At 34.8% G+C, this 12,227-nt stretch overlaps 1 protein-coding gene across 2 annotated transcripts; it reads left to right on the top strand.

Moving 5' to 3' along the window:
* Window positions 1–1,782: 1,782 nt before the first annotated feature.
* Window positions 1,783–11,438, top strand: LOC149741191 (solute carrier family 9 member D1-like). 2 transcript variants are annotated; one of them, XM_089875198.1, is made up of 16 exons: window positions 1,783–2,032; window positions 2,313–2,394; window positions 2,534–2,628; window positions 3,175–3,289; window positions 3,827–3,944; window positions 4,213–4,363; window positions 4,623–4,753; window positions 5,383–5,563; window positions 6,084–6,228; window positions 6,537–6,647; window positions 7,084–7,213; window positions 7,593–7,746; window positions 8,616–8,723; window positions 9,232–9,370; window positions 9,752–9,804; window positions 10,086–10,221. In XM_089875198.1, the coding sequence occupies exons 1-15, from the start codon at window positions 1,946–1,948 to the stop codon at window positions 9,772–9,774; spliced, it is 1,770 nt and encodes a 589-aa protein (XP_089731324.1). In that variant the 5' UTR covers window positions 1,783–1,945; the 3' UTR covers window positions 9,775–9,804; window positions 10,086–10,221. The 2 variants fall into 2 exon arrangements, with proteins under 2 accessions (XP_089731324.1, XP_089731315.1); XM_089875189.1 differs by lacking the exon at window positions 9,752–9,804 and adding an exon at window positions 10,740–11,438 and having other exon boundaries at window positions 1,784–2,032; window positions 10,086–10,240.
* Window positions 11,439–12,227: the final 789 nt, after the last annotated feature.

The raw sequence follows: 12,227 nt of genomic DNA on the forward strand, positions 1-12,227 counted from the left end.
CAAACACAATATTCACGCAGTACCTTATATTTCCCATACAAAACTTTCTGCATTCAGGGTATATAGATTTATTTCTAGGCATGAACATGACATCTCAAAGATTTAGTAAATTTATAGTTCCCAAACTCGCAGAATTTTGTCTAACCTAAAGTAGCGTGGGGTAAGATTGAACATGTTTCATTTTTTCTCGTTCCATTTTGTAGTTAACAAAGATTCTAAAAGTGCTTTGTTAATTTTTCAAAACACGATAACGGTATACCTTGGTAAAGTTGGTGTTACGACAATATGACCTTGACAAAAGCAATACAGCAGACTTCAATGTAGTATAGGTTGGGGGAAGATGGGACACTTTTTCATTCTGATTTCTCGACCCATTTGGTGGTGAACAAAAAACATTCAGAATTATAAAACTGTATCCTCTTGTCTCCCACAACCGTTGTTAATTCTTTAAAACGATCCGGATATTATGTGTTAAAGCCTAAAGGTGTCCCATCTTTCCCCACGTTACTATATATCTGAATCACAGATATAAAAAATTTGAATGAACAGCAATATTGGCGCCGCTAATATAAAACAAACTGTAAAGCGTTACTCTACATTTTGAATGCATTGTATATACAAGATCAACGGTAATTTGGTAATGCGATGATTTTAAACGCACCAAGTTTCCCTGACACACGAGGATAAATAAGCGATGATGAAGCTTATGCTTGTTATGTGCAATATATGTTCAGTGTATTTACATGGGCGACAATACAACTTATGTAAAAATAAATTACATCATAACGCCAATTAGCCTGTTCACACGGCCAAACGAAACAGAGACGTTCCAAACTAGGCCAGGCCGAACAAAAGCTGATTTTTTTGCCAGAATTTACGTATGTTTGTATTTGGATCTTGTTATAAACAAGGAAATATAATGTTTTATATATATTAAAATTTTGAAATCGTCTGTTTTATTCTTTCAAGTATTCCTAAGCATTCTTCTTTGTGAACTGTATGTGAGTCGAGGTATCATACACGGTACAACACAACGCTGCTGCGACCCCGCCTTTGCTGACAATTGAGACCGATAGTCCTGCTCTCGACCATGTCGGTATATCGGGAAACCCCCTGATAATGCTTCCCCGATATTTTAGACGACTTCAAGGTTAAATGTGTAGCTCCCTTATATACTGGGTCTAGCGTTTTTAAGTGAAAATATTTACAAAAAAACGTGACCAATAAACCGTGTAAAAGTATCATAAAACACACATGTGACATGGGGATTGTAAACACCAGTTACTTGGCCAGAGATACTATAATTAATAACACAACAAACTCAACATATAAGCTTCACTCTCAAAGTCGGGCAGTTGTTCAATCTTATTGGTCGGAATTCAACTCTGCGACCGATGGCTTTGCCAGAGTTGGGACTTTAATTTATTTTAGCCAATATATAGATTGTACATGTTTTTATGTAAAAAAACGTTTGATAAATTTAAAATTTCGCAGTTTTGTTGGTGACGCGACTGCATTGGGCACAATTTTATGACCAAAAAATGTCACTTGTTTATCCTCGCTAAGGCTGATTAAGGGCAGTCGTTATAAGACGGATCACGACTTGATATGCAAGGCCAGCAAGGGTGTACTGTTTTTACGCAAAGTAAAAATAACCATTTACTTGCTTTCTCATATAAATAAGATATATCAATTTATTTTAATTTTTTTAATGCAATGTAGTAACTAGCTCTCTTGTTTAAATAGTGCGCGTTTCGATGACGTGAAATACTGGGGAAACCCCTAAATATATTCTAAAAATTGTTAATTTGCAACTTCAGTGAAAAATTGCCCGTGGTTAAATTGTGAAGTGTTTTTAGTGGCGACCATCAAGAGGGATGTGTTAACTAGTTTAAGGGTATTCCATTATCGTTCTAGAAACAGTATTATAACCAATTTTGACGCCATGAGACGCTGGAGAAAACCGTTGATTTTATTTCTCATTCTTTTAAATTTCTTCTTTTGTTCTGGGTTAAATTCAAAAAATCCAAAGGTAAGAGAAACGATTTACCAATAAAACACTGAAGTACTTTATTCATGTTTGTATCTTATTTTGGTGCTAGTGAAGAATCTCCCCCCACCTTATTTGCTAACCACTAACCCCTAGGTTAGGGGGTTAGGTGTTGATGGTTAGGGGGTTAGTGGTTATAGGGGTTAGTGGTTAGGGGTTAGGGGTTAGGGGTTAGGGGTTAGTGGTTAGTGGTTAGGGGTTAGTGGTTAGCAAATAAAGTGGGGGGGGGGATTCTTCACCAGCACCCTTACTTTTTCTAAAGATTCTTGACACGGAAGTGCAATCAGTTATAAGAAGAGCTGCTTATGATCAACCTGAAAAACTAAGTCATGAACAAAAGAAAGGTGATAGGGTGGTGCTTTTTCCTATTTCTTTTTTTAGTGTTACACGATAGTGTTCCGCTGTATGTGGGTAATACTAATATAGTTAGGGCAATTTGCTTAATAATTTTAAGCACTATAATGTTTAAATAAATTGTTACAGCTCGTTACATATCAAATATTAACGGAATGCAATCAAAGGGTTTGTCGAGAATTAAACTTCAGTTGGAACATCGGGTCAACCAAGCCCAGTTAAAGGTAAATGTTAACCCTGTGTTATTGTGCTCTAACATGATCTCGCGCATGTAAGAAATACCCAATGCTGGGTTATTGTGTTTACCATGGCTGATTTTCTATGATTCAAACACCCACAGCTGTAAAAAATAAAATTAAAAACCAATTGAAGAATAAAATTTAATATAAAACTTTTTTAATGATTTTACCAGTTGTTTAGGGTTGAAGATAACAATAGTAGACCCAGTAGTAATGGAAAATAAACTTTATTGTCTTATCTTGCCATGTACCTGAAAAATTCCCAATACCAAAAAGAGTATTCTGTATTGAAAGTGAGTCTGCAGAATATGACAGTCGTCACAAGATCCATTATTAAAAAAGGTCACGTACATTTCCAAACCACATTAGAAAATCCTACTTAATTTAATAATTTTATACAGATTTTGTTTCTTGGTTAATTAAGTGGCGAGGGTGGGACAAATTAGGGCTTTCATAACCAAATGTTTGTAAACAAAATCACGTGTGCACCTGCCATACTCTGCACACTGAGTTTGTATAATTATTTATCAGGTTAACAACACAAAAGGATTGTCCGATAAAGAGAAGGATTTTAAACTTCATGTTTTGGAAATGTTTCTCGAGGAGTTAAGAGAAAGCGAGAGAGATATGATCGACTCCGAACAAGGTTGGTTTGGTTTGTTTGTATCATGCTTGGCCTCAATCTATCAATCAATGTAGATAAAACTTTTTTGTTCTAGTGAATTGCCAAGCTTTAAAAACATGTAAATCCAATTTATTTAAAATGGATAGATTCAAGCCAATTATCCACCTAAATAGTAATAGATGATAAATGGAATGTAAAAAAGTGATAAGTAATAAATGGAATCTAATATTAGGAATTTTGCATAATAATAGGTTTAAAAACTCTATGACTACGTGGCCAGTTAGAGTGCCTGTCTGTAGCCTAGAGGTTACAGACTCAAGGCTTGATGCTGCTACCATGTATCAATCTTTAGAATAGACACTGCAACTTTTCCAACCCAATGGTTGCTCATGGGTTGTCTAATCATAGACTCATATATGAAACAATTATCAACCACAAAGTTTTATAAATAGCACAAGGTGGAGGGAACAGAACACCTGTGTTTGGCTTGTTATAATTACTGGATGAATAAGATACATTCATTTATTCTATATTATTAAAACATTTATGTTATCCTAGCTTTAAAGAAATCTTTGGCCATGGATTTTTGGAATTCGAGTACTTTAATGGTCAACAGCAAGCGTAGGCTCGATGCATTGAGGATCGCTACTTTGAAGGAAGAAAAAAGTTATAACAGGTTTGTTGGAGTATCACATTGTACATTAGTGTTAACTGCTAAGTATATTTGGTGCAACAGCCACACTTTTGAACTAACATGCTTTTCCTAGCGCATTTTAACGGCTGTTGTTTTGCTGTAGATTCCCTTCTCTAATTCTTTAAATATTTGATCTTACTATCGTTTTCATAGAGCTAAGTAAAAGTTATGGTATAATATTCGTCATTCGAGATAACTTTTTCCAACCAAAACATCTAAACTAATTCGCGAATATTTCATTTTGACCCAGGATGGTTCAGTTTGAAAAGATTATGGAAAATTATCTTCTTTCTTCGAACTCCACATCATGGGTGGATGAGATCTTAAAGGATGTTGCGCACGCTGCGGATCAACTTCAGGATCAAGTTGGCGATCACGTTGTTCCTGAACACCCAATGAACGTAGGTTGTGCAGATTTAAGCCGAATTTGGTCTATTTCACTAACACATCCGAAAGTGAAGTGCTTGCAATAGTGTCCTTAATTTATGTTCCGACCAGTCCTAATTCTTGACGTGCAGGGCTCCATCTGCGAACTCGAAATCGGTTTATTATATCCTGTATATAAGGTTCACAAAGCATTGGTTATTTTAACAATATTTCAAAAATGGGGTCCTGACTCCCTTAATCTCCCCCTAAATACGACTAGGTTTATACATCCAGGTAAGAGGAGCTGACATAGAAGCAGTGATGCATATGAAGAGTCATCTTCAATATGATGATGAACAAAAACCTCCTGATGAGGATGTGGATATCTTGATTGATTCAAAAAATAATAAATATATCCTTACAAGGTGAGATGTCATAGGTGCCTAATATTGGTAGGTATACATGATATATACATACATGGGTATGGTATGCTTGCATATTTATATATATATATATATATATATATAGTATATAATATATGCAGAGTATACACGCATGCCAAGAAATCAATCATGGTAACGCCATATCTTTCAGCATGCGATATTTAAACCAACAATAGTTTTTACCCTGCTCTAAAGTGTGTATACAGACAAGCAGAGACAAAGTATATTGCTTTCACTACATTAATCAATGAGGTTCCCTATGTTTAACAACAATGTAACTTTGCCACGAAAGTTTAACTAATAACTTATAAAGATGATGCCTTTAGCTATGAGTGATTTACCCAGACAGTTAACACCAATTGCTCCAACCCAGTGGTCACTAATGGGTTGTATAATTTATCAGCCATACATGAAAAAGAAGAAATGATCACCCACAAAGTTACATAGGTTGTAACTCGTAAGCTGGCAGGAGGTGTATGAAACAGAACACCAGTGTTATAATCAGTAATCACTGTCGTTTCCGGCCACGCAAAGATAAACCAAGTTACAGTCATACCCTTTTTCAAACCACAACCATAGCAATAAAATTTCTTCCAAACTTTGCACCCCAGACAAGAAGACGCGATGTCACCTTACATTGATCATCTGTTGGTTATGAACATTATATGGATTGTAATGACATGTTTACCACTTGGCTCTCTATGTCAAATACTTGGGGTGCCATCATTGTTTGGATACATACTGGCTGGCTTAGCACTTGGTCCATCAGGCCTTAATGTTATACAAGAAATGGTGAGTCTATCTTAGGATATACAAATTTTATTCCTTTTTTTTATTTTCCATGAAATTTTGTTTTTTATCCCAAATGAAAAAAAAAATTTATTGTCCGTAAAAAGAACTGCGGTGTTTTTAAGGATTTAATATCATATATAGGCATTTCCTAAATAGGATATGTTTTTTGCTGTTGATAATGTAACATAAGTAAAAACATACTTGCGTAAAAGGGTTTACTTTATGGTATCAGTAATCTGTCATAAAGCGAGACAATACATACAATATACGGCTTATAGAGGCACCAGCACATGCGTATAAATTCATTTCCCCAATTTAATTACTCATTCATGTAACGTCATTCACAGACAAAAAAGATATAGGGACAAAACAACAGTTGTTAGAATACACTTACGGTTAAAAATCTATTTACATTCAATTGGAAGAAAAAGGCATTGTCGTAACACCTATTAAAGTTTGCCAATTTTGTTGAAAATATTAAAACGTAGTAAATATTCATAATATGTTTTCCCACACACAGGTGCAAATGGAAACTATAGGAGAGTTAGGTGTCTTCATGATCATGTTTTGTGCTGGGTTAGAATTTTCATTCGTTCATATACAGAAGGTTTGGAAAGTCGCAGTGCAAACACCCCTTTTTACCACTGTTATAATGGTAGTAGCTGGTAAGTAAGTTTAGTGTAGGAGGTTTAGGCACCAAACCTAAGGTGGCAAGGTAGGCAGTCTTGCCCTAAACTTTTCTCTAATGTAATCACTAAACATTACAACCAAAAGTTTAGTTTGTTTCATAAAAATGCATGTCCAATTGTCCATCTATCCATTACTCCCCTGCATTTAAACAAATTTGGCCCCTACAATAGTTGCTATTGTATAGTGTATGGACGTTTTTTTATATTAATTAATAATTTTATGCTTTCTTTAATAAATGTTTGTTTTAGTTTGTCAATTTTTATACTTTTGTTACATCACACAGGGATCATTATTAGCTCAGTATTCATGAAGGGGATTCCCCTGGGTGAAAGTGCTTTTGTCTCGTCATGCTTTTCATTCTCAAGCACACCATTAGTCAGCAGATTTTTGCAAGGTAATTCAGAGTGGGATCTGTTTAAATAAAACACTGGTGATGCCATTTTAGGCAACGGAATACAGTATTAGACTTTGGTTTATGCAATAATTACTATTATTATCTTGTGACTTGAATAAACATAGTAATGTAAATCTGAGGCAGTAAAACCAGCTCTTTCCCCCCAAAAAACATCATTACACAAGCGCTCACATTATTCAATTGCATTTTTATATCCATTAGTTATGTAGGTTTAGCAGCCACACTTTTACCTGAAACTTATATTTAAGTAGTTGTTATCCACAGTGTATTTGTAAAGAGTAAAGTCTGTTGTTTTATTGCTAATTCCCTTCTTTTTACTGTTTTAATCTGATTTTACTGTATTTGAAAAATAGTTAAACTGTTTTAATTTGATTTAACTGTATTTAAATGATAATTAAAGTTTATATTACTTAAGGTGCCGGCAAGGAATCCATTACAAGTGATTATTCCACCATCTTACTTGGCGTGCTGGTAATGCAGGACGTACAACTCAGTGTATTAGTGGCTGCTATACCCAACCTTGCCCTGCATAAGACTGGTGACAGGTGATCTTATGATAAGTTGTTTAAAACAGGGATTTCCAAACTGGGGGTGAAGAAAAAAAGAAAATCATTTTTAAAAGAAAATTTATTTTTTTTTAACTTCTTTCAACAAAGTTGAAATTAAATCCTTTTTGTGTATTATCGCACTGTTGGCCTAGGGGAGAGGGTGAAGAAAAATATAAAATAATTTTTGTTAAGAGAAAACTCTAGAGATAAAAAAGGGTTTTTGAGAAAAATTTGAAATAAAAATTTCCAACGCTTCGTATCTTTGGAAATACACTACATTTTATACCAGATGAGCCGTTGAAAGATTAATTACATTTTGCCTGGTAGCAGAATGTTAAGAACTATGATTTGAATTACAACCATTATTTATCAACAGCCCGGCATTCCTCACAACCTTGCATGTCTTTCTATGGACTCTGCTCTCATTAAGCTTAGTAGTTGCAGTGTGTGGTCTCGTATATAAGTTCATTATGCCTTACTACACAATGTGGGTGATGAAACAGAGAAGGGAACTTCAACTGCTAGGAGTGGTAAGTACCTCATGCTCACTGTCATGTTATAACATGGGTGTTTTGACTGTTTTCTTATACACCAGACACACATGATGTATTCATACACCTCATGCTCACTTTCGAGTTATAACATGGGTGTTTTCTGATACACCAGACATACATGATGTATTTAAACACCTCATGCTCACTGTCAAGTTATAACATAGGTGTCTTCTTATACATCAGACACACATAGTTTATTCATACAACCCATGCTTACTGTTGAGTTATAACAGGAGTGTCTTCTTATACACCAGACATACATGGTGTATTCATACACCTCATGCTCACTGTCGAGTTATAACATGGGTGACTTCTTATACACCAGACACACATGATGTATTCATACACCTCATGCTCACTTTCGAGTTATAACATGGGTGTTTTCTGATACACCAGACATACATGATGTATTCATACACCTCATGCTCACTGTCGAGTTATAACATGGGTGACTTCTTATACACCAGACACACATGATGTATTCATACACCTCATGCTCACTTTCGAGTTATAACATGGGTGTTTTCTGATACACCAGACATACATGATGTATTCATACACCTCATGCTCACTGTCAAGTTATAACATGGGTGTCTTCTTATACACCAGACACACATGGTGTATTTATACCTCATGCTCACTGTCAAGGTATACCACAACTGTCTTCATATACACCAGACACACATGGTGTATTTATACCTCATGCTCACTGTCAAGGTATACCACAACTGTCTTCATATACACCACTTCGTTTACTGTCACACCATCAAAATGCAAGTATAATATGCATAACAGCATTCTTATACATATATCCAACACCTTACATTAACTCTCCCCACTTATAGCTGTGCGTGATGTTTGTATGCCAACTATTGACCCGATCACTTGGAACATCGATGGAACTCGGTTGTTTCATCGCTGGTGTTGTTGTCGCACATGCATTCCATGAACCTGTAAGTATTGTAAGTTATTCAATAGGCATTAATAATGTAACTGCTGTATTTCATGCACCCTTAACTTTTCACCCCTCTGATGATTTTACAACTTTTTCTACTACAAATAGAAGTGCTTTTAAGTATTTATAAGTACATAAGTATGTTAGTAATTCAGTGGAAATTAAAATTATACTCTGATGTATTTCATACACATTATTCTCTTTTTTTTGATAATTTTTTGAATCTGGCTCCAATCTCTTGCTCATGGAGATGATTCTCATTGCAAAATAACAATTTGAATTAAATCTTTGTAACCAACAAAAATCAAGTCCATCTGCACAACGCTTGTGTTTATTTGAATATGTGTTCACTAATTAGATATTTCATGATCCCGTGTTCTCAACCTATTTCAAATTGTTTTAAATTTTAAAACTTTGAGTTTCATACAACTGCGACAATCAGTTTAAAAACTAACTGGTTTCCTAGTCTTTATAACTTACTAACCAACCCCTATAATGTATTACAGGCAATTAAGCAGAAGGTTCAAGTCATCCATGATTTCTTTAGCATCATTTTCTTTGCCACGATGGGTTTTCATGTTTTCCCATCGTTTGTGTTGGTGGAATTTACTTTGCTTATATCCTTGACTGTAATTGTAGTAGCAGGTAATAAGTGTGTGGTCACTTTGTATTTGAACCTGGTGTTTTCTATGTTTTGTGCATAGTACTTTATACATGAATACATGATTGCACTTAACAGTAACACACAGGGTGCTATACTCTTGTAAAACATGGTTCGAAAAAATAATCCCCCAAAAGTTATAAGCATGGTAAATCTTAACGAGCATGAGGTTTTTAAAAACTTAACACTGATGTTATAACAACTGGCATTGCCCCGCCACGCAAGAATAAACAAGTTTTGCCTATTTATTTAATGTTTTAAGGTTTTCCTTGAAGCACACTAAACACCTGGGTTGTAGGCGTAATACTTCATTATCCCAATACCCAAAAGTGCTACTATCTAAACTCCACTAATTTTATTTATAGATGCTAAAAATTCGAGAAACTGAACCTTCGATTTTAGCTGTAATTTACTCAACGTACTGTGGCAATTAATATACTTATGTGAAATTAAGACATGCAACAAAATATATGCAGAATTTTCCTTTTACACATCACTTTTATATCACCCACGAACAACCATGTATTTCCATTCCTTTTTCGGCAAATTCTTGATTTAAAAAGTTAAGTATCTATCTATTCGAATAAAATTAAGGCATGCTACAAGAAAGGGGAATTTAGATATACATAGAATTCTCCTTTATCTACCACTCATATAACCCCTATACACAAGTTATACAACCATGCATTTCCATTCCAGGCAAATTCTTGATATCATTGTTGGTACTACGTTTCGTCCTACCCCCTCAGTCACAAAACTTGAAGTGGTTGATCTCCTCGGGTCTCGCTCAAGTTTCCGAGTTTTCGTTCGTTATTGGAAGCAGGGCTTGTCACCTTAAGATTATTTCTCGCGAGGTGAGGGTGTTGTATTATGTGTCAAGTATAAGTTGTCATGTGTGGTGTCACTGGTTTGTGAGTAATTAAACAGGTCTTGAAGGTTTGAAGCTGGCTTGGTCTTGGCTAAGAGTTTGGGGCAAGTGAATTAATGTATTAATGAGTGATTGCAGCTTATTTATCCTCATATGTTCGACAATGACAGTCAATATAACAAGGGTGTTTTGTTTCATACACCATGTGCTTGTTTTTGAGTTATGACATGTGTAACTTTGTGGGGGTAAGCAGAAATTACATGCAGAGTCATGTCAACCCATTTTCCAAATCTAATTTTTTGGCTTTTTGTAAGCGTACAATAAAATAAATATTAACTTTTTATTGTCGCACTTAAAAAATATTTTTGCAAGCACATGTCACTGGATTTATGGGTTAAAGCTGTGCTATTCACCCTCTGTGATTACCTTACTGTTTGGTCAGCAAAAACATTGGTAATACAAAATAATTCTCTTTATATTTCCAGGTGTTTCTTTTGATCCTAAGCATCACAACTCTAAGTCTTGTATTTGCTCCTGTGTTGTGGAAGTTATCATTGTGGAGATACAGACTTAGCCAATCACTTGGACATTTAAGTTGAAGCTTGATATCTAAGGGTTTGCTGCAATACTTTATTTTGTGGTTGATGTAAAAATTAGAAGGATTTCCGCAATGCAGTATTTTTAACTTGTGTCAACAAAATTGAAATTAAATGTTTATTTAAAAATGTATTTATGCACTGTTGGATGTTCAATTTTTTGAAGTTATTCTCTTTTTAAAAACATTTGTACTTTCTAAAACACAAAGCACTTTTTTAGTATAGTATTTTATTAACCGGTGCACTGTTTGATGCTTATAACAAAAGTAACTTTAAACAATTCGTCTGCTGCTAAAAAATTTACTTTTACCCACTAAGTCAACCATTATACTGTACTTTCTAATAACCACGTACTATATACACCTTGCATGAAACTATTGCTTTGAAATTATTTTAAAACTTTTCCAAACTATTCCTATGGTATTTTTCCTTTTTAAAATATGAAGCACTTTTTTGGTTTAGTATTAAACCATCACTGTTGTCTGGCATGCAGTATGTCATATACACATTTTACTTATTACCTAGCTTTAATTTATTCATGTAACCAAATTATTTATGTGCGGACAAATATATATATTATGTATTGCAGTATGGTGTCTCGTTTTACTGTCCTAGCCAGGAATTTTAGAAAGTTTTAACATGGTGTGTTCATACGCCTCATGCTCGCTGTCGAGTTATAGCATGGGTGTCTTCTTATACACCAAACACCGATGGTATATTCATACACCTCATGCTTATTGTCGAGTTATAACATGGGTGACTTCTTTTACACCAAACACACATGGTGTATTCATACACCTCATGCTCACTGTCGAGTTATAACATGGGTGACTTCTTATACACCAAACACACATGGTGTATTCATACACCTCATGCTTACTGTCGAGTTATAGCATGAATGTCTTCTTATACACCAGACACACATGGTGTATCCATACACCTCATGCTCACTGTCGAGGTATAACATGGGTGTCTTTTTATACACCAAACACACATGGTGTATTCACACACCTCATGCTCACTGTCGATTTGGGCAAGACACTTGACATCATTGCTTCAACCCAGTCTAAAGGGCTGATTAATTTGCCAGTAAAATTTTCTGCAAAAAGAACCACTCACAAGTCCCATGTGTGTAATAACTCGTCAATAACTTTCTGCTAATTTCTCTTCGTTCTTTAAATAACATGATATTCGCTATCGTGTTCAAAGAGATAAATAAAAATTCTGTTGTTTTACAATAGACTGTCGTTGGGTGGTGTTGTGAGCACAAATGAGCACCCACTAACGTTATTAAACTATTTAAAGCCTTTAAATCAAACAAATAATGATCGGAATGTTAATTTGAAAACATAAACCTATTATTTACAATATTTTTCA

Source organism: Ciona robusta, chromosome 1, assembly GCF_009617815.1.
Source record: "Ciona robusta chromosome 1, ASM961781v2".
In the NCBI taxonomy this organism is placed as follows: domain Eukaryota; kingdom Metazoa; phylum Chordata; class Ascidiacea; order Phlebobranchia; family Cionidae; genus Ciona; species Ciona robusta.